This window comes from Panthera leo, chromosome C1 (genome assembly GCF_018350215.1).
Source record: "Panthera leo isolate Ple1 chromosome C1, P.leo_Ple1_pat1.1, whole genome shotgun sequence".
NCBI lineage: Eukaryota > Metazoa > Chordata > Mammalia > Carnivora > Felidae > Panthera > Panthera leo.
This window is the reverse complement of record NC_056686.1, coordinates 16,555,041-16,580,632: the sequence shown is the minus strand read 5'-3', so window position 1 is coordinate 16,580,632 and position 25,592 is coordinate 16,555,041. Positions and strand designations below refer to the sequence as shown.

At 58.6% G+C, this 25,592-nt stretch overlaps 1 protein-coding gene across 1 annotated transcript in view; it reads right to left on the bottom strand.

Moving 5' to 3' along the window:
- Nucleotides 1–23,109, bottom strand: part of EPHA8 (EPH receptor A8) — a 30,139-nt gene extending 7,030 nt beyond the window's left edge. Inside the window, exons 1-7 of the mRNA XM_042952738.1 lie at nucleotides 23,050–23,109; nucleotides 16,069–16,732; nucleotides 8,764–8,919; nucleotides 6,445–6,780; nucleotides 2,134–2,258; nucleotides 1,894–2,056; nucleotides 573–666 (exon numbers count right to left, since the gene is read on the bottom strand). Of these exons, the coding sequence (XP_042808672.1) occupies nucleotides 573–666; nucleotides 1,894–2,056; nucleotides 2,134–2,258; nucleotides 6,445–6,780; nucleotides 8,764–8,919; nucleotides 16,069–16,666 (1,472 nt within the window). The 5' untranslated portion in view covers nucleotides 16,667–16,732; nucleotides 23,050–23,109. The remainder of the gene's footprint in view (nucleotides 1–572; nucleotides 667–1,893; nucleotides 2,057–2,133; nucleotides 2,259–6,444; nucleotides 6,781–8,763; nucleotides 8,920–16,068; nucleotides 16,733–23,049) is intronic.
- Between the last annotated feature and the right edge of the window lie 2,483 nt (nucleotides 23,110–25,592).

The window sequence follows — 25,592 nt, the reverse complement described above, 5'->3', positions numbered from 1 at the left end:
GATGGAGTCAGAGAGAGAACGACGGCTTCGGTTTTGGCAGACCTGGGGTCCCGTCCCAGCTCTGACATCTACTTGGTGGAAGAGGCCTAACGTCTCTGGTCCCCAACTAGCTCCCCTGCAACACAAGACCAGGATCTCCACATCACAGGCTTTAACAAGGTGGTCACCCGAAGTGATGTCCACCCCATGGACTGCATGGGAGCGCAATTCCAAGCCAGGGGCCCTGATAAGGTCCCTCGGGAAAGACGGACCTGGGTGAACAGGGAACAGAGGAGGGTCCGGGACAAGCCCGGGGTCCTCTAGCCTTTCGAGGTTGTTCAGAGACGAGGGGCTAGGTGAAGGAAGAAGGGCAGGCCAGAGAGGCGGACGGAAAATGGGGGATGTGCGGGGCATGCGGGGGAGGGGGGCGGGTAGCGGGCAAGACAAAGTGAAGGAGGAAAGAAGAGCAGGTTTATATGAGGAACCTGCCCGCAGGCACAAGGGGAACGCTGGCTTGGTGGGGCTCGGCACAGGCTGGAGACACAGGGCTCCAGAGGAGGGGCTTGGGGTGGTTGGGGGCAGGGACCACACACCTCTTTTTGCAGATAAGCAGGAGCAGAAGCACCACCAGACCCGTGATGAGCGTCAGGCAGATCCAGACAATGGTCCTGGTGTCATAGCGGGGCCCTGCAGAGGAGGAAAGCGGGGTGGGGCACCAACCTCTCAGGCCCGGGGGTCTGGTGGCTCTTCCGGGCTCGGTGGGCAGCGTCCTCAGCTGTGAGTCAGCCCAGAGTCCGGTCACAGGCCACCTCCCCCTCTGCCCCCACCCTCCGCTAAACTTCCCTTTCAAGACCCTGCTCACCCATGCTTCCTGGCTTCCTGCCCCGGTGCCACCACTTCCTGGGGCTCTGTGAGCCGCAGAGAATCACTAGACTTGTCTGAGCCTCAGTTTCCTCAGCTGTAACGGGCCTGTCCTGCCTGATAGTCAAACAGTTAACAAAGCCGAATGTGCTGAGAGGTGCGGGTTTCGCTCCCAATTACAGGGCAATCCCAGGGTCATCTTGTGTTTAGACAAGAAAGGTGTGGCTCAGAGAACTCAGGGAACTTACTCAGGGTCACACAGTAAATGGGACCGAGCCAGGCAGGATTCCTATCCGGCACAGGAGTGCCAAGGCAGTGCCAGTGGAAGGGGGTCATGAACTCAGCCTTGAACCTTTCTATCCCAGTACCACCCCGCGGAGGGTACCCGAGTGTAGAGCTGAGAAAGGACCCCAAGCAGCTGGAGACAGGGGCAGGGCGTTTCCAAGCCTGAAGGTGCCTCAGAATCACCCCGAGGGCTTACTAAACGCTGCATGGCTGGGCCTTTACCCCAGGGTTTCTGATTCAGAAGGTCTGGGGTGGGGCCTGAGAACCAGCATTTCCAGTACCTTCCGGGTGATGCTGCTGCTGATCCCAGACTACGCTGTGGGCACCACAGTTCTGGAGGCTGGGGGCAGGAGGATACTGCGGAAGGGGCACAGAACTCGTCCCCAGACCGACCAGGCTTTAATCCTGCCTTGCTGGGTGACCTCGGACGATTCATTTTACTGCTTTGATCCTCATTTTCCTCATCTGTGAAACGGGGATGTGGATAACGGCAACGCACTAGAGGGCCTCTGGGACGGTTATAAGGTGACCGTGCTGGCAAAGGGCGCCATGGCACCTGCACGCCACACCGATACTCAGGAAAAGCCAGTGGCAGGTGGGCCGTGATCAGCTCTGTCCCTTCGGGCAAGTAACCTCCCTTCTCTGAGCCTCAGGCTTTCACCTGTGAAAATGCCAACCCAGCACAGGCACCCACTCAGCACATCCCCTTCCTCTCACCCCCCACGGCCCCTGGCCTGGCCCAGCTCCCTCGTCCTCCCCTGCACTCACGGGGTTTCCCGGTCTCCACCTCCATGGCCTGGCTGAAGCGGCCGCAGCCTGCAGAGGTGCGGGCTCGGACCTGGAACATGTAGCGGGTGCCCGGCTTGAGGCCCGACACAGTGGCCCTGGTGGTGACGGCCTTGAGGGTGGAGTAGCTCTGCATCTCCTTGTCCTGCCCACGAGAGGGGTGGTCGGCCAAGGGTCCTCCCGCCTGCTTCCCCTCCCCCCTCCTCCCTTCCCTGCTGGTACCTTCTCGTAGTACTTGATCTCATACTCCAGGATGATGCCATTGGGTTGCTCTGGCTCCTGCCACAGCAGGGAGACGCTGGTCTGGCCCGCCCGCTCCTGGCGGATCACCACCACCTGGGACGGGGCTGGGGGTGGGAGGCCAGCCTCGGTCAGATGGGAGGGTGGGTGATAATGGAGCCCGGCCTCTGTCCCAGGGACCCTGGTTTGGGCCGTGTTCACCTTGCCGACAGTCCTGCCCCGGCCCTAGGCCGCCCGGCATCCTCCAATCCTCCTAGCAAATCACCGGCTGCCGCTCTGGTCGGTCACCCGGGGTCGGCACAGCCCGGTTTCGGTCCAGGGGTCTAGAAAGCTGGGGTTGGCCTGACCCAGAGGAGGCCTGACTAGTCCAGCTTTCACTGCCTCCACCTCCCCGCTGGCCAGGCCCATCCACTGGCAGCGTGCTGGAGCCCCGCCAGCCTCACCCAGCAGACACCCTCGTCCACGTGGGCCCCACCACCCGATGCCTCCCACCCCGAGCCCAAGGCCTGGAGTGGAGCAGGATCTCGGGGAGATCCTGAGGAGGAAGAAGAAAAGGAGAAGGAAGAGAGGGGCAGGACGGAAGGAACCAGCGTCCTCACCGCCTGGACTTGGAGAGTGTGACTACAGCAGTTCTGACACTCAGGGGAAGGACCTGAGCTGAGCCCATCTGAGCTCAAGCATTCCCGTTGTCACACTAGGTCCCCAGTGCACCCCCGTTACTCGCTGACTGAGCCTTTCAGTCCCTCCCTCCCTCCTGCGTTCGGCGCAGTTACCCCTGATGTGAGTCTGCTGGGAAGTACCAGATACAGACCCCACGGCAGCCAAGCTGACTCTCGGCCCCACACCCCCAGGGTCCCCCGGCTGCCCCCGGCTGCCCCCCACGCCCAGTTCTTGCTCCCTATCAGGGCATCCTGTCTCCCCGGAGCTCCCTGAAGGCAGGGACTACGCACAGCAGGTGGCCAATAAATATTGCTGGGTGGCTTTGACGTGACAAATTAAGAAGTCCAGAGTGAAGTTGGGAGAGTGTGGCACAGGGGGCCCCCCACCAGCCTGGGAATCAGGCCTGGGTTCACAACCCGGCCTTCTCTTGCTGGCTGGGACCGATACCATCGGGGGGGGGGCACTTTCCCCAACCAGAAAGAGAAGCTAGAAGCAGCACCAGCCAGGAGGAGGTGAGGATCAGATAAGACCATCGTGGTGCCAGCAGTATGTGGGCGCCTCTTAAAAACCAAAGAACTTCCAAGGCCAGAGGTCCCGTGTGAGTGGAGCAGACACAGGGGGACAGAGCACAGAGGTGGAAGGAAAACAGGGTGGGGTCACCTGAGGGCTCCAGGAGGAGGTGGCTGCTGAGAAGACAGAGTGGGGGGGGGGGGGGGAAGGGGAGAGGATAGAGGGAGGAGGGAGGGGGAGAGGGAGGAGAGACGGGGAGGGGCCAGCATTCTGTGAGGCTAGACCTCAGCCATTTGCTCAGGGCTGTTGTCTGCCCTGGCCCCCTCAGGATTTCCTGAATGCCTTCCCCACATGCCTTGTGGTCAGCTAGGACCTGGGGTTCCTGTAGTGACCACGGCAGCCCTCGAGGAGCTTGTGATCTATGACAGAGACAGAAAGCAAGAAGGTAAATCGATGTGCAGTCACAGGTTGGTGAAGTGCCATGAGGGACAGAAGAAGGCACTGCGTGTGATGGAGGGAACGTTGTGTGCAGGGGCCAGGTGGAGTCAGGCCATTTTGGCTGGGGGTGGTCAGAGTGGGCCTCCCCAAGGCAGGGGTGACAGTGGAACTGACGACTGAAGGAGCCAGCCGCTGGACATCACAGGGAGGGGCCTGTCGCTCAGAAAGAGAGGTAAAGCCAAGGCCCAGGGGCAGGGCAGGGCAGGGGGAAGCCAGGGTGGCTGCAAGAGAGGGAGCTGGGTAAAAGTGGGCAGGTGAGGCTGGAGAGGTGGGTGGGGTGGGTGGCATGGGTGTCCCTCGGCCCTGGGAGGATCTGAATGGGATCTGAGCTCAGGCTGAAGCTGGTAAAGGGTTCGTGTACGACCGGGCCTCGCTTACATTTGGAAAGCTCATTCAGGACGCAGTGTGAGAAGGCATCACGGGGCGAGGGGAAGGGGGCCCCTGTGGTTGCCCACACAGCACACGCTGGGGGTGTGGACAGTGCTGTGGACTGAGTTGTGTCCCCCTCCCAAATTCATATATTGCAGCCTTAACCCCCAACCTGGTAGTCTTTGTACGTAGGGTCTTAGGGAGATAATTAGATACAGAGGGGGTCACGCAGGTGAGACCCTCATGATGGGATCAGTGCCTTTATAAGAAAAGACACCAGACACTTCTCTCTTTCTCTGCCTTGGAGGACACAGCAAGAAGGCAGCTGTCCACAAGCCGGGAAGAGGGTTCTCACTAGAAACCAAACTGGCCAGCATCTTGATCTTGGACTTCCAGCCTCAAGAACCGTGAGCAAACACCTCCAGGGTTTAAGCCCCCAACCTACGGTATTTTGTTACGACGGCCTGAGCTGAGTAAGGCAGATGCACTGGAAGGACTCTGAGGGGGCGGTGGTCACCTGAAGTGAGGCCCGGTGGGGCCGGCGGGTGGTGGAGGAGGGAGGGAGGGAAGGAGAGTCAGGCTGACAACGGGGTGTGGGGCTCCAGCATCCCCCTGAACAGTGGTGCCGTGTCCTGAGACGGGGGGCCTCTGGGAGGTGCAGGTCTGGGGGTGCTGTGTGGCTAAAACACATCCAAGTGGGGGGCGGGAGTGGGCAGCTAGGCCTCAGGGGAGAGGTCCAGGCTGGTACATTTGGGGGATGTCAGCCTGAGAGCGGATTCCAAGCCACGGGCCCCGATAAGATCACTCGGAAAAGATGGACCTGGCTGAACAGGGGAGGGAGGAGGGTCTGGGACAAGCCCAGGGTCCTTCCAGCCTTTTGAGGTTGTTTGGGGAAGAGGGGCTGGCAGGATGGACAAGGGCAGGCCAGACAGGTGAACAGAAGATGGGGGATGTGCAGGGCTTGGGGCCAAGACGCAAGTGTTCCACCAATGAGAAAAGAACAGGGAGAGAAGTCCCTGCGGCGTGTGGCCCGGTGGGGGCATTGGACTTCAGGGGCCAGGTGGGGAAAGATGCCTGACTGGAGCCGCCCAAAGAGGCTCACCGAGAGAGGACGCAGACAGCTCTTTCAGGAAGGTTTCCTGGGAACAGAAATGGTCTGGGGGCTGGAAGGGAGCGTGGCTTCAAGGGAGGGTTTCTCTTTTAACGATGGAGCGTACTGATGGTGTCGGGAATGCCCCTGGGTTCTACCCCACCTGCACCCCGGCCAGCCAGCCACCTGCCCCAGTGTCCCTGGAGACCAGTGGCCGAGGGCAGGGCCCCACGCACCAGGCACACAGGCCTATTCCCCACTGTGTCGCCAGCCCCGAGCACAGAGCTGGGCATTCGGTGCGTGCCCCACAAATGCCGGTTGGAAGAGGGTCTCTTGAATGGACAAAGCCTGGCATCAGGGAGGGGGTGCCCTGGGCTCACCGTTGGATCTCCTGTTTCACTTGGGTGCGAGGCAGACCTGGGTTTGAATCCTGCCTCTGCCACTTCCTGTGGGGGTGACACAGAGCCTCAGACTCCTCCTCGGTGACATGGTGAGAATAGTGACTGCTGGACCAGGCCTGCGTGGTGTTGGGGGGAGACGGGGTCGGGGCCACGGTGGGCTTAGATGTGTGCTGGGGTGGCCGTTAATGGAGAAGCTACTGTGGTGGGCTCTTGGGCCGGGCTGTCACTTGACAGGCAGGACTCACCAGAATTTGGAAAGGGAGGGGCTCCAGGGGCTAAATTCAGCCCGGCAACTGTCTAGACACACAGAGATAAATGGCTGTTGTCCAAACCAGTGCAACCAAATCCCTCCCAGGGGCAGCAGTGGCAGGTGTTCTGGAAAATGATAATCAGAGTGATTTTATTTTTTAATGACATTTATTGAGCAGGTACCTTGGGCCAGGTGCTGGGCTCGGACTTTTCATTTCTCTCACTTAAGCCCCCAAATAGGACCTGAGGCACGTACAGAGGCAGAGAGAAAGCTCTGGAACCCAGGCCTACGATGGCCGTGGAGGCCCGTCTCTGACCTTGTCGGATTCCTCCCACCTACGGGGCAGGATCTACTTTTCTAAGGGTGTGGAGAGCCTGCAACTCCCAGTCCTGGGGAGGAAGGCAGGGCCAGGAGGGGCAGGCACTTGCCCGAAACACCACCGCGTACGGGGCGGTGCTCCGATCCTGCGAGGGCCAGGGGCCAGGGAAGCCGGGGCACGGAGCATCTCCGCCTACCTGCCTGGTTCGTGGTGATGTTGACAACAGCCGCCCGGCGGGGCTCGGGGCTCAGGTCGGACACGCCGTTGACGGCCTCGATCCAGAAGGAGTAGTTCATGTGAGCCAGCAGATTGGCCACCAGCAGGCTGGCCCGCACCAGGCTTGTCTGCTGGGGCACGAAGCGGGTGCCACTCCCACACGTCTCGCAGTGGCCCAACGCCCAGGGGCAGCGGCGGCACACGGCGTTGTAGGTGATGTCGTTGCGGCCGCCTGGGTCCAGGGGTGGGGCCCACTCCAGGGTCACGGATGTCCCATTCACGCTGGAGATCAGGTTCACCGGTGCCGAGGGCGGCCCTGGGGAGGAGAGAACGGCAGGCGGCCGTGGTGGGAACCCCCTGCCCTGTCCTGCCACAGGACCTACAGGGATCGAGGTTTGCGTTTCCCAGCGTTTTCATGCAGAGCAGGTGGAGAGACTGACAACCCTGGGGGGGGGGGGGGGGGGCGGGGGAGGGGCCCACAGCAGCCACCCTGGGGGCGGGTGCGAAATGCCTCTGTCATTTGCCTGCCGCATTTCACTCCTTCACCCTGCGCTGGACGTAAAACACAGACCGCTGAGCACCGCTTGGGCGTAAAATGGAGGCTCCAGGAAGCCCAGGGGGGGGTCTCTGCAGCAGTGTGTGTCCAGAGCCCCAGTCTGGGAAGCGCAGAGGTTTTGGAGAGAAAGGTGGGGCTGGGGTAGGCTCCTGGGGGCGGGGATTCGAGTCTGGAGGGACTGGGGGTGCTGAGGGGGGTGGGCCCTGGGGCTCAGAATTTCAAGCCTCAGCATCTCAGGCGGAGACTCTCAGATCTCAAGAAAATAGAAGAGTAGAATCTCAAAATCATAGAGAATAGTAGAATCTGAAGGGTGCGGAATACTAAAAGCTTAGTCTTTTACAGTCGTAAGATTTCTAGAACCCGAGGGCACTGAATTGTGGATTTGGAGAAAAACTGGAGTCCGGCTAGCTGAGAACAAGTGTCCGTGACCTAGAGCTGGGCTCACCTTGCCTGCAAAGCCCATGGTAGGCACCACATCGCTCAGCCATCCTTTCTGTATTGGCAGGTCCCTTGTGGGGAAAATGCATGGGTCTGGGCAGGACAGTGGATGGAGGGAGGGAGGGACAAAGTGTGTGTGTGTGTGTGTGTGTGTGCACGCCATGTACAGGGAGCCCGGGAGCCGGGTGTGATGGAGGTGGGGGGAGGGGGAGACTGGAGACTGGGGGGCAAAACCAGTGAGAAGTGCCCCTCACTCCACCTCAAGAGACCAGCACTGGCGAATGGGGTAGGCTGAGCTGGCTGCCACGCCTCCCAGCCGGGATGTGAGAGGCCCCTTCCGGCCAGGAGAGGAGGCGATGAAGGAGCCCCCGCCGGCAGCACGCAGAACGCCCAGGCACACAGCCCTGCAGGCGCGGTGTCAGAGCCCCTCCGAGTCCCCTCAGGTGCACAGGGCAATGAGCACACGCAACCACGCCCTCTCCGGGCACACGCGCCTCCCCTGCTGGGCCACGTGCGCACACGCTGGGCTCACAAGGCACATTCGTCCAAGTTCTGCGGGGACCTGGGAATCCCCTACAGGGACCCACATGTGCACACGCACCCCTCAGAGTCCTTTATGTACGTGGGCACGAGACTCTCACGCTCGCGCCCAGGCACACAAACACTATGCGGGCCCCTTACGGGAGCAGCTGCCGACACAGACACACACAGTGTTCTGATCGCTGCCGGCCTCCCAGGGCACACCCAGAATCAGACACACGCATGCCACATCCAAGCAGGCGGCCACACATAGTTCCTATACACACTCACCCCACACCCCACACCCACTAAGGCAGCTCAGGCAGTCCGTCGAGGACGGCAGCGGTTAGGGGGCTCCTCTGACAGGCCCTTGCTTCACAGGAACCCCCTGGCTCGCCCACCCCAGCTCCCAGGGCAGCAGTATCACTGCCGGATCAGAAGATGACCCAAAACACCTGGTACCGGGCGGGGCATGAGTCCAGCTCTCGTCTGCTCCCCGAAGCAAAGAGGAAAGACTGAGGGAAGGAAGGAAGGAAGGAAGGAAGGATTTCCCTGTAGAGATAGCAGGTGACATGTGACAAGAAGTAGGGACCTCAGAGAGGTCAAAGCCACCACAGAGGAGTCAGTCGGAGTCACCCCCCCTACCCCAGACTGGCCCCTGGCCCAAGAGAGCCACCTGTCCCTGCCTCACCCACAGAGCACTGACTGGGTCCCTGGAGTCCTGGGAGCATGCGGTCCTGGCCCGGTCTTGATCTCCAGGATGCTGGGGCTCGGGGTGGTACTCACGGGTGCAGGCTGCAGATGGTGGGTCCAGGGCCGCACGGTAGTAGCTGAGGTCACAGTGGCAGGCCTGGGCAGCGGGGGCTGCAGAGTGGCTGTGGGGAGGGCAGCGGGCGCAGAGCTGGTCCCCAGGGGCCGACTTGTAGAAGCCCAGCTCACAGGCTGCGGAGGACAAGGCGGCTTCAGGTGAGCCAGCCGGGCCACCCTGGCAGGCCTCGGGGCAGCTTTCCCCCTGACCCAAGGCTTCCAGTGGGATCTCCCGAGGGACACGGGTGTAGCCCTTCAGCATCACCAGGCCCTACCCTCATCTGCAGATGGAGGGACCGAAGCGCAGAGAGAGGGCCTGTGACTTACACAGGGTTGCACAGCTAGTCGGGGGCAGAACTGAGGCTGGGACCCCGATACCTGAGTCCCGGCCCCGAAGTCGGCACAGGAAAGAGCCTCGTCAAACCAGAGTCACGTCTCCTGCTGCGGCCCTTCCCACCCAGGCCTGTCTCCAGCCTGAATCTGTCCATCACTGGACACCGGGCCCTGAGTGAGACACTGCCTCGGGTGTGGGGGTCAGGAGGCTCAGCATCCAAGGGTTGGGGTTGGGACTTGGGTAGGAACGAAAGCTGGAAGGGAATGGGGCGGGTGGGAATGTGACTGGAAAAGAGACCCAGGTGATAGGACCCCTATAAAAATATAGATTCCAGGCCCCACCACGGCCAGCCAGTTAGAAGAGCCAGGCGTGGGGCCTGGGGATCTGTTTTCCAAGCTCCCCAAGCAATGCTGACTGTCCAGGACTCGCAGGCTCCCGCCCCTCCCAGAGCCTGTCACCGTGACCGGGACTGACCAGTCTTGTACGTGACCTTCTCCCCGGCCTCCGCCACACCTGCTTCATCTCTCACCTGGATGACCCAGCCTCCAGCCTTGCCTCCCCAGTCCCCAGTCCCAGCTGCCAGTGTGACTGCCATTCATTCTGCCCTCACAGAGCCAGCACCTTGGGGTGTGGTAAACGAGGCCGTGATCATTGCCAGGAAGGAAATAAAGCGGGTGAGGTGGCAAAGGGCAAATTGTGCGAGGAGCTACTTTCTCAGGGAAGGAAATGGTATTTGAATCGTGTCTAAGCAGTAAGAAGTTGTCAGCCACACAGGGAGTGGGGGTATTCTACGTTATGGAACTCCCTGAAACGACACCTGACTTGGTCACTGCCGGTTCACACCCTCACGGCCTAACAATAAAGCGTGGCAGGCACAGCCCTCCTGCAGCCTCCTCCAGTGTCACCTCTCACTCGCCATCCACAGGCCAAACTAAAGGACCGGCCACTCCCCACACCCAGCAGGTTGTTTCCTGCGTCGGGGCCTTTGCACGTGCTATGCCTTCTTCCTGGGATGGCTTGTCCTTTTTGTCCACCTGTCAAACTCTCAAGATTTATCTTCCTGTCCCTTGGAACGAAGCCTTTCTCCACACCTCCACGTGTATGCACACACGCACATGTGCAGGTGCGTAGAAACAACTCCTCCCTGCCCCACTTCTGCAGTCCCTGCTCAGTATCGCCACCGATAACACTATGGCTGTACTTGTGTATCGGTACGTCTGGCCCTCCTCCTAAACCGGAAGGTGCTTGTGGGCAGCTCCTGGTGAACAAGGGCAGGGCTGCCCTATTCATCTCAAACTTCCTAGAGTCTGGCTCGGAGCAGAAGCGGTCAGTGCCACGTTTTCAAAGTGAGCTAATCCCGCCGTGATCTGCTCTGCAGCAGGGAGAGATCCCGGGAGTTCAAGGAGGACCAAATGCCACCTAGCCGGGTGGTCCTCAGCTGCACCACGGACCTGACCTCCTTTGCAACAGGGACCACCGGGAAGTTCACTGTGTATTATAACAGCTAAAATCAAGTTAATTTGTAAAATGCTACAGGCTTGAGAGAAGACCCGGCATCGGGAGAAATGATACCGCTTCCCAGACTCAGAGGGCGTGGAGCCAGAAGGGGCTCACAGGTTGGAGAGTTGGCGAACGTGTGCCTCAGTTTTGAGACTTCTTCCCTCCCACCCCTGGAGAGACCCACGAGGGCACAGGGCTCACTGGGAGCTCCGGGTTGTGGGGCTCCTAGCTGACACACTGTGATCTCACCTCCTCCTCCCAGAAGCCCTCCGGGAGACAAAGCCCTGGGGCACAGCCTAGGAGCCTTCCTCCAGGCCCAGGAATGGGGCAGAGGAAGGTTTTGCGCTTCATCGGCAAACATTTGTTGAGCCTGTTGTTGAGCTGAATGACAGTGACCCATGTCGGCTAGCAGTTTGGGGACCATTCGCTCATTCCTCCCCTCATTTATTCCTTCACCCACATTTATTGAGATTCTACCATGGAGCCGAGATATGAGAAGTCGGTCCTGCTCTCAATGTGCCGTCGGAGCAGTGAGAGGCACACAGCACACGTATGGTGACACCCTGGGGTGATTCATGGCATAAAGCAAGCACAGCACGACAGCCTGCGGGTCTTGAGCCCCTGGCCGTTCAGAGTCCATCTGGTTCTTGTCAGTTAAGAGCGGAAACTTGGAAGCAGGCTGCCTGGGCTCCTCTTCTGCTCTAGGCGAAGGGACGCTAGGCAGCCTGCTGGGCCTCAGTTTCTTCATCTGTAAAATGGGGATAATAATAGTCCCCCACCTCCCAGGGCTGTTGTGAGGATGGCATGAGCAAATGCATGTGAATTCATGTCAGGACAGCGCCCGGCACTTATCACGATGCTACGTGGCTGCCATTAATACATTTGTTTGGCAGAGAGGAAACCGGCGGAGTGCCTTGCTCTAGGCTCCTCGCTGGGCCAGAATGCAAACCCAGGTGGGGGAGCCTCTGGAGCCCGGGCCTTTCCCCCACCAGCCTCTCAACATGGACCGGGACTTAGAGATGGCCTGGCCATTCTGCCGCTCACCGATGGGCGGTTCTCACGCGCTCTGCTAATACCCATATGGCTGTAACGTGTCAGAGCCAGATTAATCCGCGCAATGAAAATAAAATAATCTTTAATAAGAATACTAATCACCAGGCCTCGGGGAGCCCGGAGACCTGGAGGCAGAGCCGGGAATTAATGGCCGAGACAGATGGAGCGGCCCTGGGCAGGGGCCCGGCCCCGCCCGTCGACCCAGGGTGCTTCCGGAGTCTGCGTGGCCCGCGTGTCGGCCGGGAGCCAGGCGGGGCTGCTGCCCCTGCCGAGGGCACCTTGCCCAGGCCGCCTGTCAGGCCGGCAGCTGCCTGAGGCCCCACCACCTCTCCCCTCTCCCCCGCCAAGAGCCTGAGATTTGACAAATAAGGTGTCTGCCGGTGGATGACCAAAGGAAATTAATTCTAAATCAGATTTTAAACACAGTCAGGAAGGCAAAAGAGCTCGTCGCTCACGCTCCCCCTCCGAAACGAGACGCTCTGATATTTATAGAAAAATGATTAGGGCCTCGGAGGGTGGTTTGTATTCTGCGTCCAGGTGACGGGAAGGACGGCAACCAGGACTTCAGACTCGGGGCTGCTGCTCTGCTGGGTGATGTTCTGAGAGGTCTCTCCCCTTCCTGGCGGGGAGGGGGCTGCAGCCAGCTGTGGGGGGGTGGGGCCTGGGTCTGGAACTGTGTTGTGAGGGGACCGCTCTGCTCAAGGAGTTGGGAGATCTGGGATGCAATCACACCCCTAGCTGTGTGCCCTTGGGCCAGTCACACCACCTCTCTGGGCCTCCATTTCCCCACTGGCAGACTGGACGAGCTCCGCCTGGCTCTGACGTTCTTCTGTGGGTCTCTGAGGCCTGAGGGGTCTCGGTGAGGCCTCAAAGAGCCGGGCGACTGGCTTGGTCCCTTTCCCATGGGCTTTCACTGTCTTCTCTGTCAAACTGAGTGCTTCCCGGCCACTTCTGAGGAGAGCGGTGAGGGTGAAACCAGGGGGAAGGGAGGCCGGGAGGGAGGCCACTGCCGTGGGCCGGCCCCTGCTGCAGGCCTCAGGCTCTGGATCCCCTCCTTTCGCTAGAAGGAAGGTGGAGGGTTCAGGCTGGGCAGGCGGGGACCCCAGGGCCCAGCCTTCCTCCTCAACGGTTTGCTCAGAGACAACTGTCTGATGGAGAAGCCAGGGGCCCACGGTCCTCAGGGAGTCCCACGCAGGTGGATCGGCGGTGGAGGGGAGCCACAGCTTTGAGAGGACAACTCAAGCAGCCCAGAAGGGCACCCCCAGTCTGTTCCCAGCTCCTGCTTGGCCCCCCAGCCTCCTCACTCTCAGGGTACCCACCCAAGGAGGGGTGAGGATGGGGACTGCTGGCAGGGCCTCGCATGGCGGGAGGGGGCTCAGTTTCAGACCCACGTTGCTTCTTCAAAGGAGGTTACACAGACCATCACAGAAACCCGCGACAGGAGTGAGCGAAGTCTCTCCCCGTGCCACCTACCACCGGCATCCCGTCCCCAAACCTCACTGCCTGCCGTGCGTTAGGAATTAATATTTTTTATAAAACCTGTAATTATCTCGCAACCGGCATAATTATGTTGTATTGTGATTTAGATGTAAAATTCGAAACGTGCCGCCATTGCCTAACCCTGCTTTGACATTTCTTTGTTATTTTTTATTAATGTGCCAGTGCTGCCAGGAAACGAGACTGGCCTCGGCCTCTCCCAGCCCTGGGATGGTCCTGCTGCTCGGGACTTGGGAGCTTCTTTTTTTTTATTTTTTTTTATTTTTATTTTTGAGAGAGAACAGAGCTATGAATGGAGGAAGGACAGAGAGAGAGGGGGACACAGAATCCAAAGCAGGCTCCAGGCTCCGAGCTGTTAGCACAGAGCCTGATGCGGGGCTCGAACTCACAAACTGAGATCACGACCTGAGCTGAAGTCAGACACTCAACCGACTGAGCCACCCAGGCGCCCCGGGACTTGGGAGCTTCTACCAGGAGTCCTGCCCTTGAGTCGCTGTGGGACCTTGGGCAAAACACACTCCCTCTCTGGGCTCCACTCCCCACCCCTGTCAAACAAGGGGGCTGGAGCAGCACCGGAGACCCCCGATCCCCCAGTCAGGAAGACCAGTCTCCCTCCCACGAGCAAGTGTGTCCCACGGCACGCTGGACAGACAAGGGTCTTACTTGCACCAGAGTGGGGGCCAGCGGCTGACCTTGAGCAGGTATCCGCTGAGCAGCTGGCCTGATTATTATGGCCTGTGCTATGCCAGTTCCTAACTGCTCTGATGTTACCCCAGAGAGGAGGGCGATGGGGTCTGGCAGAAGGCTCTAGGGACAGAGGGAGCAGCTGAGGGCTCTGGAGGGAGCCAGCCTGGGATCAGAGCCCTACTCTGTGACTTAGGTGGAAGGGGCTCAGTTTGTTGCATCTGTAAGATGGGGAGACACGACCTCACTCAGAGGACTTTTGTAAGCATGAGAAAGTGTGTGAACTCCCCGGCTGCACGGACTCCCTGTGCCGAAACCCCCGTGCCTGGGCCACACTAGATGCTCAACAAAATGAGTAACTGCTGTGAGGAGTAAGAAGCGCTCATTCACGTGGCAAACGTTCAACAAACTGTCGCTAAGGGACTTTATTATCCGCACCAGAACGAGGGGATGTTGGAAGCCAGCTCAGGCAGGGAGAGCGCTGGTGCTGGGCCAGGCATAGGTTACATACCTACACATGGCTCCGAGCAAGACAGACCTGACTCAGGCCCCAGCTCTACCTGTCACCAGCCGAGAGGCCTATGCAGCGACACTACCTCTTAAGCCTCAGTTTTCCCATCCGTAAAATGGAATGGTAATACCCGCCTTGCTACAGTGAGCCAATGAACTGATGTGTGAGCATCCCTTTGTGAGCTGTAAAGGCAACGGGGGTGTTTGTTATTGTAATTACCCAGTGGGAAGTTGAGAAGCACAGGGATGGCTGCGATAGGAGCCAGGAGAGGCTGGGAGCCTGGGAGCCTGAGAGCCAACTAGGCCACAGGTGATAGAACAAGTCCAGAAACAGGCAAATGTCACAGAAGGTGCTTTGGGGGTTAGGGTTCTGGAGAAGCAAAGACTCACAGCAGTTGGGAGTGCGAAGAAGGACTTCTTAAGGAAACCAGAGCCCCCCGAGAGGGGCTGGAAAGGGCCTAGTGGCTGCACGGGAGATCCTGATCCCACAGAACTACCTTGAGCATCACCTGAAATTGTCAGCCTGTGCCCTCCTCAGTCCTGTGAGCACTAAGGGGCCCTGCCTGCCTGCTGGGGCCGAGGGATGGGCCCCGTCCCAATTCCTATCTGGGGCCAGGCCCTAGTCTCTCTGCTCCCTGCACAGGAACCTCCTCCTTCCCCAGGAGAACCAGTGGTCCCAACAGCAGGCTTCACTATGCTCTGAGTGGCTGAGCTGTCGTGTGCCCAGCCCCCGGGGAGGCCAAGGAAGGGCAGAGGGCAACCAGGCGGAGACCAGTACAGCTGGGTCACCAGCTGTCTGTCCAACTAACTCTCCCGGTGACCCGGGTGCTTGGGATGCCTCGTGACACTGCCCCCCAGAGGGGCACAGTGGAAGCGTGAGGCACGTCCACGCAGCCTGGGGTGTGGGTCCTGCTCTCAGTCTCTGGCGTGGGAACGCCAGCAGCATGCTCATGGGGAGACAGCTGCTATGCTGCTGCGTTCTCCGCCTTCCCTTTCACAAGGACCTTGGCTGTCCCCTCCCACAGGTCCCTGGGTAAGATCCCCCCCCCACCAAACACCGGCAGGCTGGTCCAGGTGCCCCAGTGACACACCCAACCTAGAGAGTACCCCCTGGGTGCCCCAGACTGCACTCATTCACCCACGGACTGGTTCCACTTCCCTCCACTCCGTACAAGTTTGGCGGTTTTAAGCACAGACTCGGGTGCCAGACTTCTGGGTTCAAGTCACAGGTCTGCCACTCCCGCGCTGTGTGCCCCCGGGCAAGTTCCTCTGCCTCTCTGTGCCTCTGTCTCCTTGTCTATGAAACCAGGATAAGAGTAGCTTCTATGTCACAGGGGAGGCCCGGAGACTAAATGAGTTAATATGTGAAAAGTGCCTAAAACGATGCCCGACGCACGTGAGCTCCTAGAATCGTTCCCTCGCACAGGTATGTGCCCGAGCACACGGGCGTGCTTAGACGTACCCCTCCACGGCGCCCACAGAGGGCGCCACCCGGCTGCGGCGTGCCTGCCTCCGTTCTCTCTGCCCTGCTCCCACGCACACGCTCCCACGCACGCAGGCGGCCTGGTGTATTCGCTGACCCACGAACCCTGGAAGGTCACCCATCTTCCCAGGTGCTGAGCTCGCCGCCCGGATCCCTGCCGGCCGCCACGGCCCCCACGCCCCGCCCGGACTGAGCCCACGTGCCCCCCGCGTGGCGCACTCACCCACGCAGGCGTCCCGCCGCTCCTCGTAGCCAGCGCTGCACACGCACTTGCCAATGGGCACCAGCCACTCGCCCTCGGCGCTGCAGTACATCTTGGGCGTGTCCCGCTCCTCAGAGTGCCGCACGCACTGGCCCCGCACCTCCACCAGCGAGGACGAGTCGGCCCCCGTCACCGCCTCCGAGAAGGCAGCCAGGTTACGCACCATGGTGGGGCACTTCTTGTAGTAGATGCGGAGAGACAGGATGGCGAGGCACGCGCCGATGTCCTGGAAGGCCAGATAGAAGCCGCGCTTGCTGAGGGGGCCCACGCCGCGCACCTCCGTGTTGAGCTTGAGGCGCCGCACGCCCAGGTCGGCCCCCGTGAAGCTCTCGTCGGCCGCAATGGTGTCGATCTTGAGGAACTTGCTCTCCTGCGTGCTGGCGCCCAGGTCACGGTCCGACTCCAGGTAGTAGAGGTTGAAGGTCTCCTTGCAGGTGCCCAGCACGCCGGGCATGCTGTTGCAGTCACGCAGGGTGAACTTGATCTCGGCGTAGACCCGCCGGGCACCGTCGCGGGGCACCCAGCTCGTGCGCAGCCAGTTGTTCTGGTTGGGGCTCATGACGTTGCACACCTGGTACGTGTGGATGGGCTGGAAAGACTCGTCCACCTCGTTGATGGAGTCCCACTGCGGGCAGAGAGAGCACAGCGCTGACGCGAGAGGCAGCACCTCGCCCTCTCCTGCCGGTCGCCCCGGCCACGTGCCACGTGCAACATGCATGGCCCCGGGGGCATCCTGGGGAACAAGATGGAACTTGGGTCTCTGCCCTTGGGTTGCTGACCTCCTACTGGACTGTCACAGCCGTCAGGCACTCTAGAGAGCTCCACATCCTTCTGGGAAAGCGTGTTTTGCTGCATTGGAGCAAAGACAGGCTCAGACGTGTGAGCCACATGTCTGAGGTCACCCGGCTGGTGACCGGTGGAGCCAGCACTGGAATTGATGCCAAAGCTACAAAATCCAACCTTGTTTCTACATGGCGACTCCAAACACTCCCGGAGGTGGGGGGGAGTTTGGGGGTATTCTGTTTGAGTGATTCAGGGAGCCCACGGGTCCAGTTTCCCTATCAGTCGCCAGAGGGATCTTTCTAATTCATGAACCTGACTATGCCTCAGATCCTTGAGAAAGGGAGTACTAGGATGTGGGGACGTTGAACGTGGTGGTTTCTGGGCCAGGCGCTAGCCAGGTTATCAGTGATTCAGAAATAAATCAGACACAATCAACAGAGCGAAAGGCAACAGCCCTGCGCATCACGTGTCTGATAAGGGATTAATATCCAGAATATATAAAGAACTCCTACAACTCAACAACAAAGAACCAAACAGCCCAATTTAAAAAATGGGCAAAGGACTTGAACAGACGTTTCTCCAAAGAATATATACAGATGGTCAAATACTACATGGAAAGATGCTCACCATCCCTAATCATTAGGGTAAATACAAATCAAAACCACAATGCAATACCACTCCACACACACACACACTAAGATGGCTACTATCAAAACAACAGAAAATAACAAATGTTGGTGAGGATGTGGAGAAACTGGAGCCCCTGTGCCCTGTTGGTGGGAAAGTAAAATGGTGCAGCCACCGTGGAAAACAGTATGGAGGTTCCTCGGCAAGTCAAAAATAGAACTACCCTACGGTCCAACAACTCTACTTCTGGGAATATATACACAAAAGAATCGAAGGCAGCGTCTCAAACAAATACTTACACACTCATGTTCACAGCAGCATTATTCACAACAGCCAAAAGGTAGAAATGACCCAAATGGGTCCATGGTTGGATGAATGGGTAAACAAAATGCGGTATATCCAAACAATGGGATATTATTCGGCCTTGAAAAGGAAGGAAATCCAGATGCATGCTACGACATGGGTGAACCTTGAGGATATTCTACAAAGTGAAATAAGCCGGTGAAGGAACATATATTTTATGATTCCACTTATACGAGGCACTTAGATCCACGGAAACAGAAAATGGAATGGTGGTTGTCAGGGGCCGGGGGGGCTGGGGAACGGGAGGCTGGTGTTTCATGCGGACAGTTTCAGTTTGGGAAGATGAAAGTTCTGGAGATAGATGGTGGTGATGGTCACACGACACAGTGAATGTACTTAATGCCACTGAATTGTACACTTAAAAAGTGGTTAGAATGTGGTTCGGAAATTTTATGTTATGTGTATCTCACCACAATTGTTTTTTTAAACCCAGTTCAACGGCTTCATTAAATTTTTTTTTTTAATGTTTTAGAGAGAGAGTGAACGGGGGGACGGGGCAGAGGGAGAGAGAGAGAGAGAGAGAAAAAAATCCCAAGCAGGCTCCACACTTAGAGCCTACGCGGGGCTCGATCTCACAACCCTGGGATCATGACCAGAGCCGAAGTCAAGAGTCAGACGCTCAACCAGTTGACCCACCCAGGTGCCCCTACCACAACTTTTTTAAAAACAAGGAAAGCAACATGCCAGAAATTCTCCCTCCCCTTGACCATCTCACAGTGCATCAGACAAGGTGGTAGGGTGCTCTATGCCAAAGAAGATGGGCATCCAGAGGGGGGTGGAACCTCCTGCAGGCTGAAGCAGGAAGCTCTTGCAGGGGGAGTATGAGCAATGTCCCGCGAGCAACAAATAGCCCAGTTTGGACACAGAAGATTCACCTCCAAGATCCAGTGTTGACAAATGATCCAGGAGCCAAGAGATCAAGACCTCTTGGTCTCTAACCTGCTGTGTGACCTCGGGCAAGCTCCCATTCCTCTCTGGGCCCCAGCTTCCTCAACTGCAGAATGCTGGTTGGCCAGAAGCAGTTATTGTGGGCTGAGTTCAGTGGACTCCTGATGGCCCCAAGGAAGGGCTGGGGGCTGAGGGCAGATGGAGGGGACGGGCTCCGGGTCCCTGCCTTGGCTCGGCCAGAGATGCAATGCCTTGCTGTCCTTTTCTCGGGCCTCTATGGGCAGTTGCCCTTGAACTAGAGATCCTCTTACTTAAGGGGGGTGGGAGGTAAAAACTGCTCCTCATGACGTTCTGAGAATCTGTGGGGCTCTGAGTAATTCACAAGGGTTGGAGTGAGGCCTCGGGGGTCTGAAGTCTGACAAAAGCCCCTCCATCTCTCCTTGTCTTGGCCAGCCACGTGGTCTCTACCCTCAGTGCCCACCCCCGTAAAATGGGGCTCAGGCAGGCCCGCCTCAGTGAGGCTCGAGAGGACGAAAGACGTAGGCTGCCAAGTGCTTTGGCTTGGGCCTGGCCCAGCAAGGCACCAGAGGAACAGGACTCCTACAACGCCGACCCAGCAGCATCTTCCTAGCCCGCCGGCGCCTGCCTCCGGGCCCCCTGGGGAAGGGGTCCGCGGTGTGCCAGCCTCACCCGAGAGTTGATGCCTCCTACACCCCCTGCCCCTACAGGGCCCCCCTGTGCCCCCCACCGCAGCCAGGGCCTCTGGGCAGCGTGGTGTCACATCTGGGGTTAAAGTCATTGTCACAATTAACGGAGCACCAAAGAGCCAGCCAGCTGCTCCCTGTCCGTTTCCTGCCAGGAACCTGGATAAATTAATCAGCTCCATCTGAGTCCGCTCCAGCCGCCCTACCGGTGTCAATGGCCTGGCCTTGCTCTGCCGGCCCCAGGGGCTGCTGCAGACACCCAGAGAGGCACGAATTCCTGGAGGCTGGTGCAAGGATGGAATGAGCCCTGTTCTCCACCCCGGCACCGGCCCCCACCGCTGCTCTGCAACTCCGTCCTCTGTCTGGAACAGAATGCCCTGGACCAGCTGTGCAGCCCTGGGCACATCACCTCCCCTCTCTGAAGCTTGTGCTCCCGTGAAATTGGCGGGGAGGGGCTGATTCCAGCCCCTCCCACCTACTCCAGGGGATCAGGTGAGACAACAGAACGTGACTTTCATCCCAGGGCAGCATCATCGGTTAATTCACCAGAAGAGGGGGAGTGCGTCCCAACGTGTGGAGGGAGGGGCACATCCTGATTAAGAGTCTGGGTCCTGGGGCCAGACTCCCCCCAACCTTAGCAGAGTTGCTTAACTTCTCAGGGCTTCCGATTTCTCACCAGGAAATGTCCCTTTCATGCATCCTCATTGATGGCAACTGCGATCATCCCCGTGTTATAAACGGGGAGGTGGAGGTGAGGTAAGTGACTTGCCTGAGTCACACTGATTAAAGGCAGCAGCGTAATGGCTCATCCAAGACCCAGACTCTTGGCTCCTAGGCCGTGCAGCCTTGCCTGACAATCTGGTCATTTTGCTGACGCTGGAGACAGCCCTGGATGACCCTTGTTCCCAGGCTATTTAGGAAACTTCAGAATCAGAGGGGTGCCTGGAACACAAGGACCACGTCCACAGGCTCCCTAGCCAGCTGGGCAGGAGAATCACCTGGAAAGTTTATGAAACAAAAGATTCCCAGGCACCTCCCCAGACCCCCTGGATGCAGGGATCTGTATGCCTCACCTGCTAGCCTGGAACAGGCTCAACATCCAGAGTTTGGGACCCAGGGATCTCACCCAGCCTTCCTTCCTCTCTGGACAAGCCCATTCTCCAGGTCCCATAAAGGTGGAAGGTGGCCCCTGGCTGAGCAGACAACGCTGGATTGCCTCCCACCCCTTCACAATGAGGACACAGACCAAAGAGAACACCAGGGACTCAGCACAGGCTCCGGGCCGGAGAGACTGGAGTTTGAGTCCACCATTTGGAACCTGCCTGATGGTGGACAAATTATTTCTTGCTTCTCTGAGCCTCAGTTTCCTCATCCGTGAAATGGGGTGGCTGTACCTACTCACAGGATGGGTTGTGGGGATTACGAGATAATGTCTGTGAATTATTCAGAGCTATGTGAATATACGTTATTTGTTCTAACTCCTAAACAAGTAAGGTAACTCTGAGCCGTGCTTTAGAGCATTCTGCAAGCAAACAAGCCTTAGATTTCCAGAAAATCATCGACAAGTCTGGTCATGCTCCCCACCTGCTTAAAACCTTTACAATTCCTTGTTACTCTAAAAACCAAGTCCTAAGTTCTGAGTAGGACAGAGGGACAGAGACACCCAGAGCCAACCTGGGGCCAGGCCCACTCCTTCCTGGCTGCTGAGTCTCAGGGGAAATGCTGACCCAGCCATCAGCCAGGCAGTCACCCACTCAAAGGTCGGCCCCCCGCCACTGGCAGAGCTGGCCCACTTTATCAAGCCCTTTCTCACCCATGCTCACCCCTGGGAGACAGCCATCTGGGGGCACACACAGAGGAGCATTCCACAAAGAGAGACTGAGGCCCAGGGAGGTACAGAGATACCCCGAAGACCCAGCCTTTACCCTCAGGCAGGGCTGACCTGCTCTGGCAGAAAGGAGTTCCCTCCTGGTTCTTAGGCCCATGTGGCCTGCCTGTGAAGCTCCCCGAAGCCTGCTGCATGGGGGCTGATGACAATGGACTCAGCTTACTGCTGCCAGGACACGAAACCTCCAGGGAGAGAAGAGGGGGGCTCTGTCCTGACCCCAGCCACAGGCCACAAATGACCCGGACAAAAACACCACCCTGGGGTGCCTGTGTGGCTCAACGGCGTAAGTGTCCAACTCTCGATCTCAGGGTCATGAGTTCAGGCCCCGAGCTGGGCTCCACACTGGACATGAAACCTACTTAAAACAAACTAAAACCTTATCACTTGAAACCTACTTAAATAAACAAAAACCCTACCCCAAAGTGAAGACATACCCCTACTCCCTTCATGAACACTAACTCTTGACATCAACATCGCCCTCATCATCATTAATATCATTCCCCTCGTCTCCAGAGCCGCGGAAGCCAGTGTTCATGAAACAAGTCATGCGTACTCGATGTGCCTGTGTCTATGGCGGGGATGTGAGGGTGCGTAACTGACACACACTAATAACGATGACAGTGCCCAGTGAGGGCACACCATGTGCCAGGCACGGTGCCCAGACCAGGTGTCACCTCCCCTCACCCTTGCAGCAAACCCCATGACACTGTCACAGGCACATCCCTTCCAACAGCTGGGGAACTGGGACTCAGGGAGTGAAGTGGTGACCACCAGGGCCACCCGTTTGTCGATGGCAGAATCGGGCCTCTGCCAGGCTCACGGGTTCACTTTGGCTTGACTGCCCTGCTCACCCTGGGATCTGGATAAGACACGTGGAGGGACGGGGACGGTGCAGCGTTGTCCCTGGACACCCTGAGGTTACCGCGCCAGCTCCCCGGGAAGATGGGAGGGGCCCCCTGCCTGAGAGCACACAACCCAAAGAGACCTGATGGGCTCAGCCCAGGGTCACCGTGGAGGCCATATGGGCCTGGGGGTTTGGCCACAGTGGGTTCTAGCAGTGCCATCCAGATGATTCTGACAGAAGAGAGAGGCAGGTGGGGGGGTCCAGGGGTCTGGACAGCTCCTGGCGAGGACGGGGCGTGAGAGGCGTGAAAGGCCTGGCTGGGGCCCTTTCCTGGCCGCTCCTGGCCATTGGCACGTCCCCGGCGACCCTGGGCCCAGTTGTGGCATGTGACTCTGTAGGCCCAGAACCCAGATATAAGGATCCCACACTTGGGGCCTTACACTTAAGGACTGGCAGCCCAGCACCAGATGGTTCTGTAATCCCAAGGGTCTGCACACAGGAAAGGAAGGGAGGTAGGAAGATGGGAGGAAGGTAGGAAGGTAGGAAAGCAGGAAGGCGGAAAGGTGGGAGGGTAGGAATGAATGCATAGTGGATGGATGGAAGGGAGGAAGGAAGGAAGGGAGGGAGGGAGGGAGGAAGAAAGGGAGGGAGGGAGGAAGGAAGGAAGGGAGGGAGGAGGAAGGAAAGAATCAGCAGCTCTGTTTCTAACTGCTGTGTGGCCTTGGGTAAGTCCTTTCCCCTCTCTGGGCATCTGCTTCCTTTTGATCTATCTGATGATAAGACTGTGAGTCAGAGCCTTTCTCTGCTCATAGAGGATGACGCTGGCCCCACTGCCTATCACCTACCCCATGAGCCGGATACGTGAGCCAGCCCCAGTCTCCATGGATGGTTGATGTGTCCAGCAAGTTCACTGTAAAACAGGAGACAAGAAAGCATCAGCCCCTGGGACACCCTTCCCCTGTCCCACAGAGCAGCCCCACCTGGCCATACGGGTCTTCACTCAGGCCAGCCCACACCAGCTCTGTGTCTGTGGTCTTTCTCATTTCCCTTCTCCTTCAAGGCTCGGTTCGAGTTGTCCCTCTTGCCCGAAGCCTCCTTCCACCACCTCGGCCAAACCCCCAGAACGCAAGCTGCCCCAAGCGCTGGGTTTCCCTGGCTGGTGATGCAGCGGGATGGTTAAGAGACGGGCTCGGGAGTCCAGGAGGCCCGGGCCAGAATCCCAGCCTTGCCACTTTAGGAGCTGTGTGTCCCTGAATAAGTCCCTGCCCCTCCCTGAGCCCCAGGTTCCTCCTGTGAAAAATGGGCATGACAGTGGATCCTGTCTTGCAGGGTGTTGTGAGGGACAACCTGATCCCCGTCTCTCTCGTGGGACACGACAGCATCCAAAAGCACCCACCAACATTCACACTCTGCGGTCATTTGTCCCACAGGAGGACTGGCCCCGGCTTTGCAATCACCACCGTCTCGCTGGAGATGCCTGGCACCTAATAAGTCCTCCGTGCACGTCTGATGCGAAGAGATTGGGAGGAGTAAGAGCGGCCTCTCGGCACCTACTATGTGCTGAGCTCTGCGAGGGGCGCTTTGGACGCCTCCTCTGTGACCTGCACAACTGCGGAGAGGTGCTGATTCTTATCTCTTTACCAATGAGAACACGGAGCCTCGGGGAAGTTCGGGAACATGCTTGGAGCCCCACAGGCGGAGCCGGCAGGGCTGGTGTTCAGAGCACCTGCCGAGGCAACCGCAGACAGCGCCCCCAGCCCTGGCAGGACCCGTGAGCAGTCACCGCGGTTGAGAAAGGAGTGCTGGCCCGGAAGGCGAGTCTATTCTAAGCCAGATCCTCCAAGGGGAACCTGCAAAGCCTCCACAACACAACAGAGAAGAGCTTGCCTTTGGAACCAGACACTGCTGGGCTCATCTCTCAATGCAGCTACACAGTAGCAGGTGACCTTCACTTCTCTGACCCTCAATTTCCTCCTCTGTAAAATGGGGATAATAATACCTAGTGCTGACAGAGGGTAAACTGTGGAGCCCGGAGTCAATGCCTTATTAACGCGAATTCCCTTTCCCGAAGTCCTGCCCCTCCTGCCTCTCTCCTTGGACCTCAGACCTACCCATTCACTTTGAGGTGAGGAAGCGGCACTAACCTGTTCAGAAATCAGGGTTTGTATCTCAAATGCTGTGTGCCCTGGGTAAGTCCCTTCCCCTCTCTGGGCCCCTGCTTCCTTTGATCTATCTGGTGAGGACTGTTCGGAGGGCTTTGGGTTCCACCTCCCCACGGCTTTCCATTTCACTCTCTCTTCCCATGCACCCCCTCTCCCAGCCTTCGATCATGGGCTTCCAACTAGGCTGGCTGGGCCAGGTTACAGAGGTTAAAGCTGGGGCCCTCCTGGAACTTTTCTGCAGGGAGGCTGGGTGTCCTTCTGCCTGTGATTTGCATAGCTCTGCGCCTGCCCCTCAAAGATGGAGACAAGTGTCTTCAGGAAATGCTGGAGTGAGGATGCTCTCTCTTATTTGCTGATTTTCTCCCTCCTCTTACCCTCCCACCCCATTGTCAGAGCCCCCAGAGGGAAGGCCGGCTGGAGAGAGAGCTCGGAGAACGAGGGTCGGGCCTCTGCCCGCCTCCCTGGGTCCCCAGGGGTCAGGTGGGATCAGGCCACGGAGCCAGCGTCCGCAGAGGGATCTCCCCTCCCCAAGCCGGCCCCACGCCAGGGGCGCAGGCAGAGAGAAGCCCTCCCGCCTCCTTCCCTTCCTCTCAGGCAATGGAGAGAAAACTGGGTCAGGCAAGCTCTCTCCTCCTGCTGGCTGGTGGGAGGGGGAGGGGGCCGCACTGCAGTTTCCCCCAGACTAGCAGAGCCTAGTCCGGGGAGATGACGGGGCCGGGGACCCGGGGGCTCCCCCATTCCAACCCACATTCCAGATGGGGTCTTGGAGCCGGAGGGCCCTTTCTCCAGCTTCCCCTGAATGCAGCTCAGACCTGCCCCGACCCAGGGGCAATCAGAACAAATGTCCACCACTCAGACTCCTCCCCGCTGGAGGGTCCTGACTCTCAGGGCAGGGGTGGGTGTCTGCAGACCCTGCTTTCCAGACCCCTCCCACCCCAGGAAGCCTCACCACATTTGCTGCGGATTCTTGATCAGCCAGCCAGGGGGCTCAGATAATCCAAAGATAAGTCAAAAGTCGATTCTATCGGATTCAGGAAGAGCTATAGGATTCCAGGGCTGCTTGTTGTGACTCCTTCCAGAAGCTTCCCTGACCCTGCCCTCCTCTCCTCTCCCTTTGTGCCCCTCCTCCCTACCTCACACACCCTCCTAGGGGGGTCCGGGGGTGGGGTGGGGATGCAGGATGTCTGTCCAGGAAAGCTCCAGGCCCACCGGAGGTTTCTTCAGAC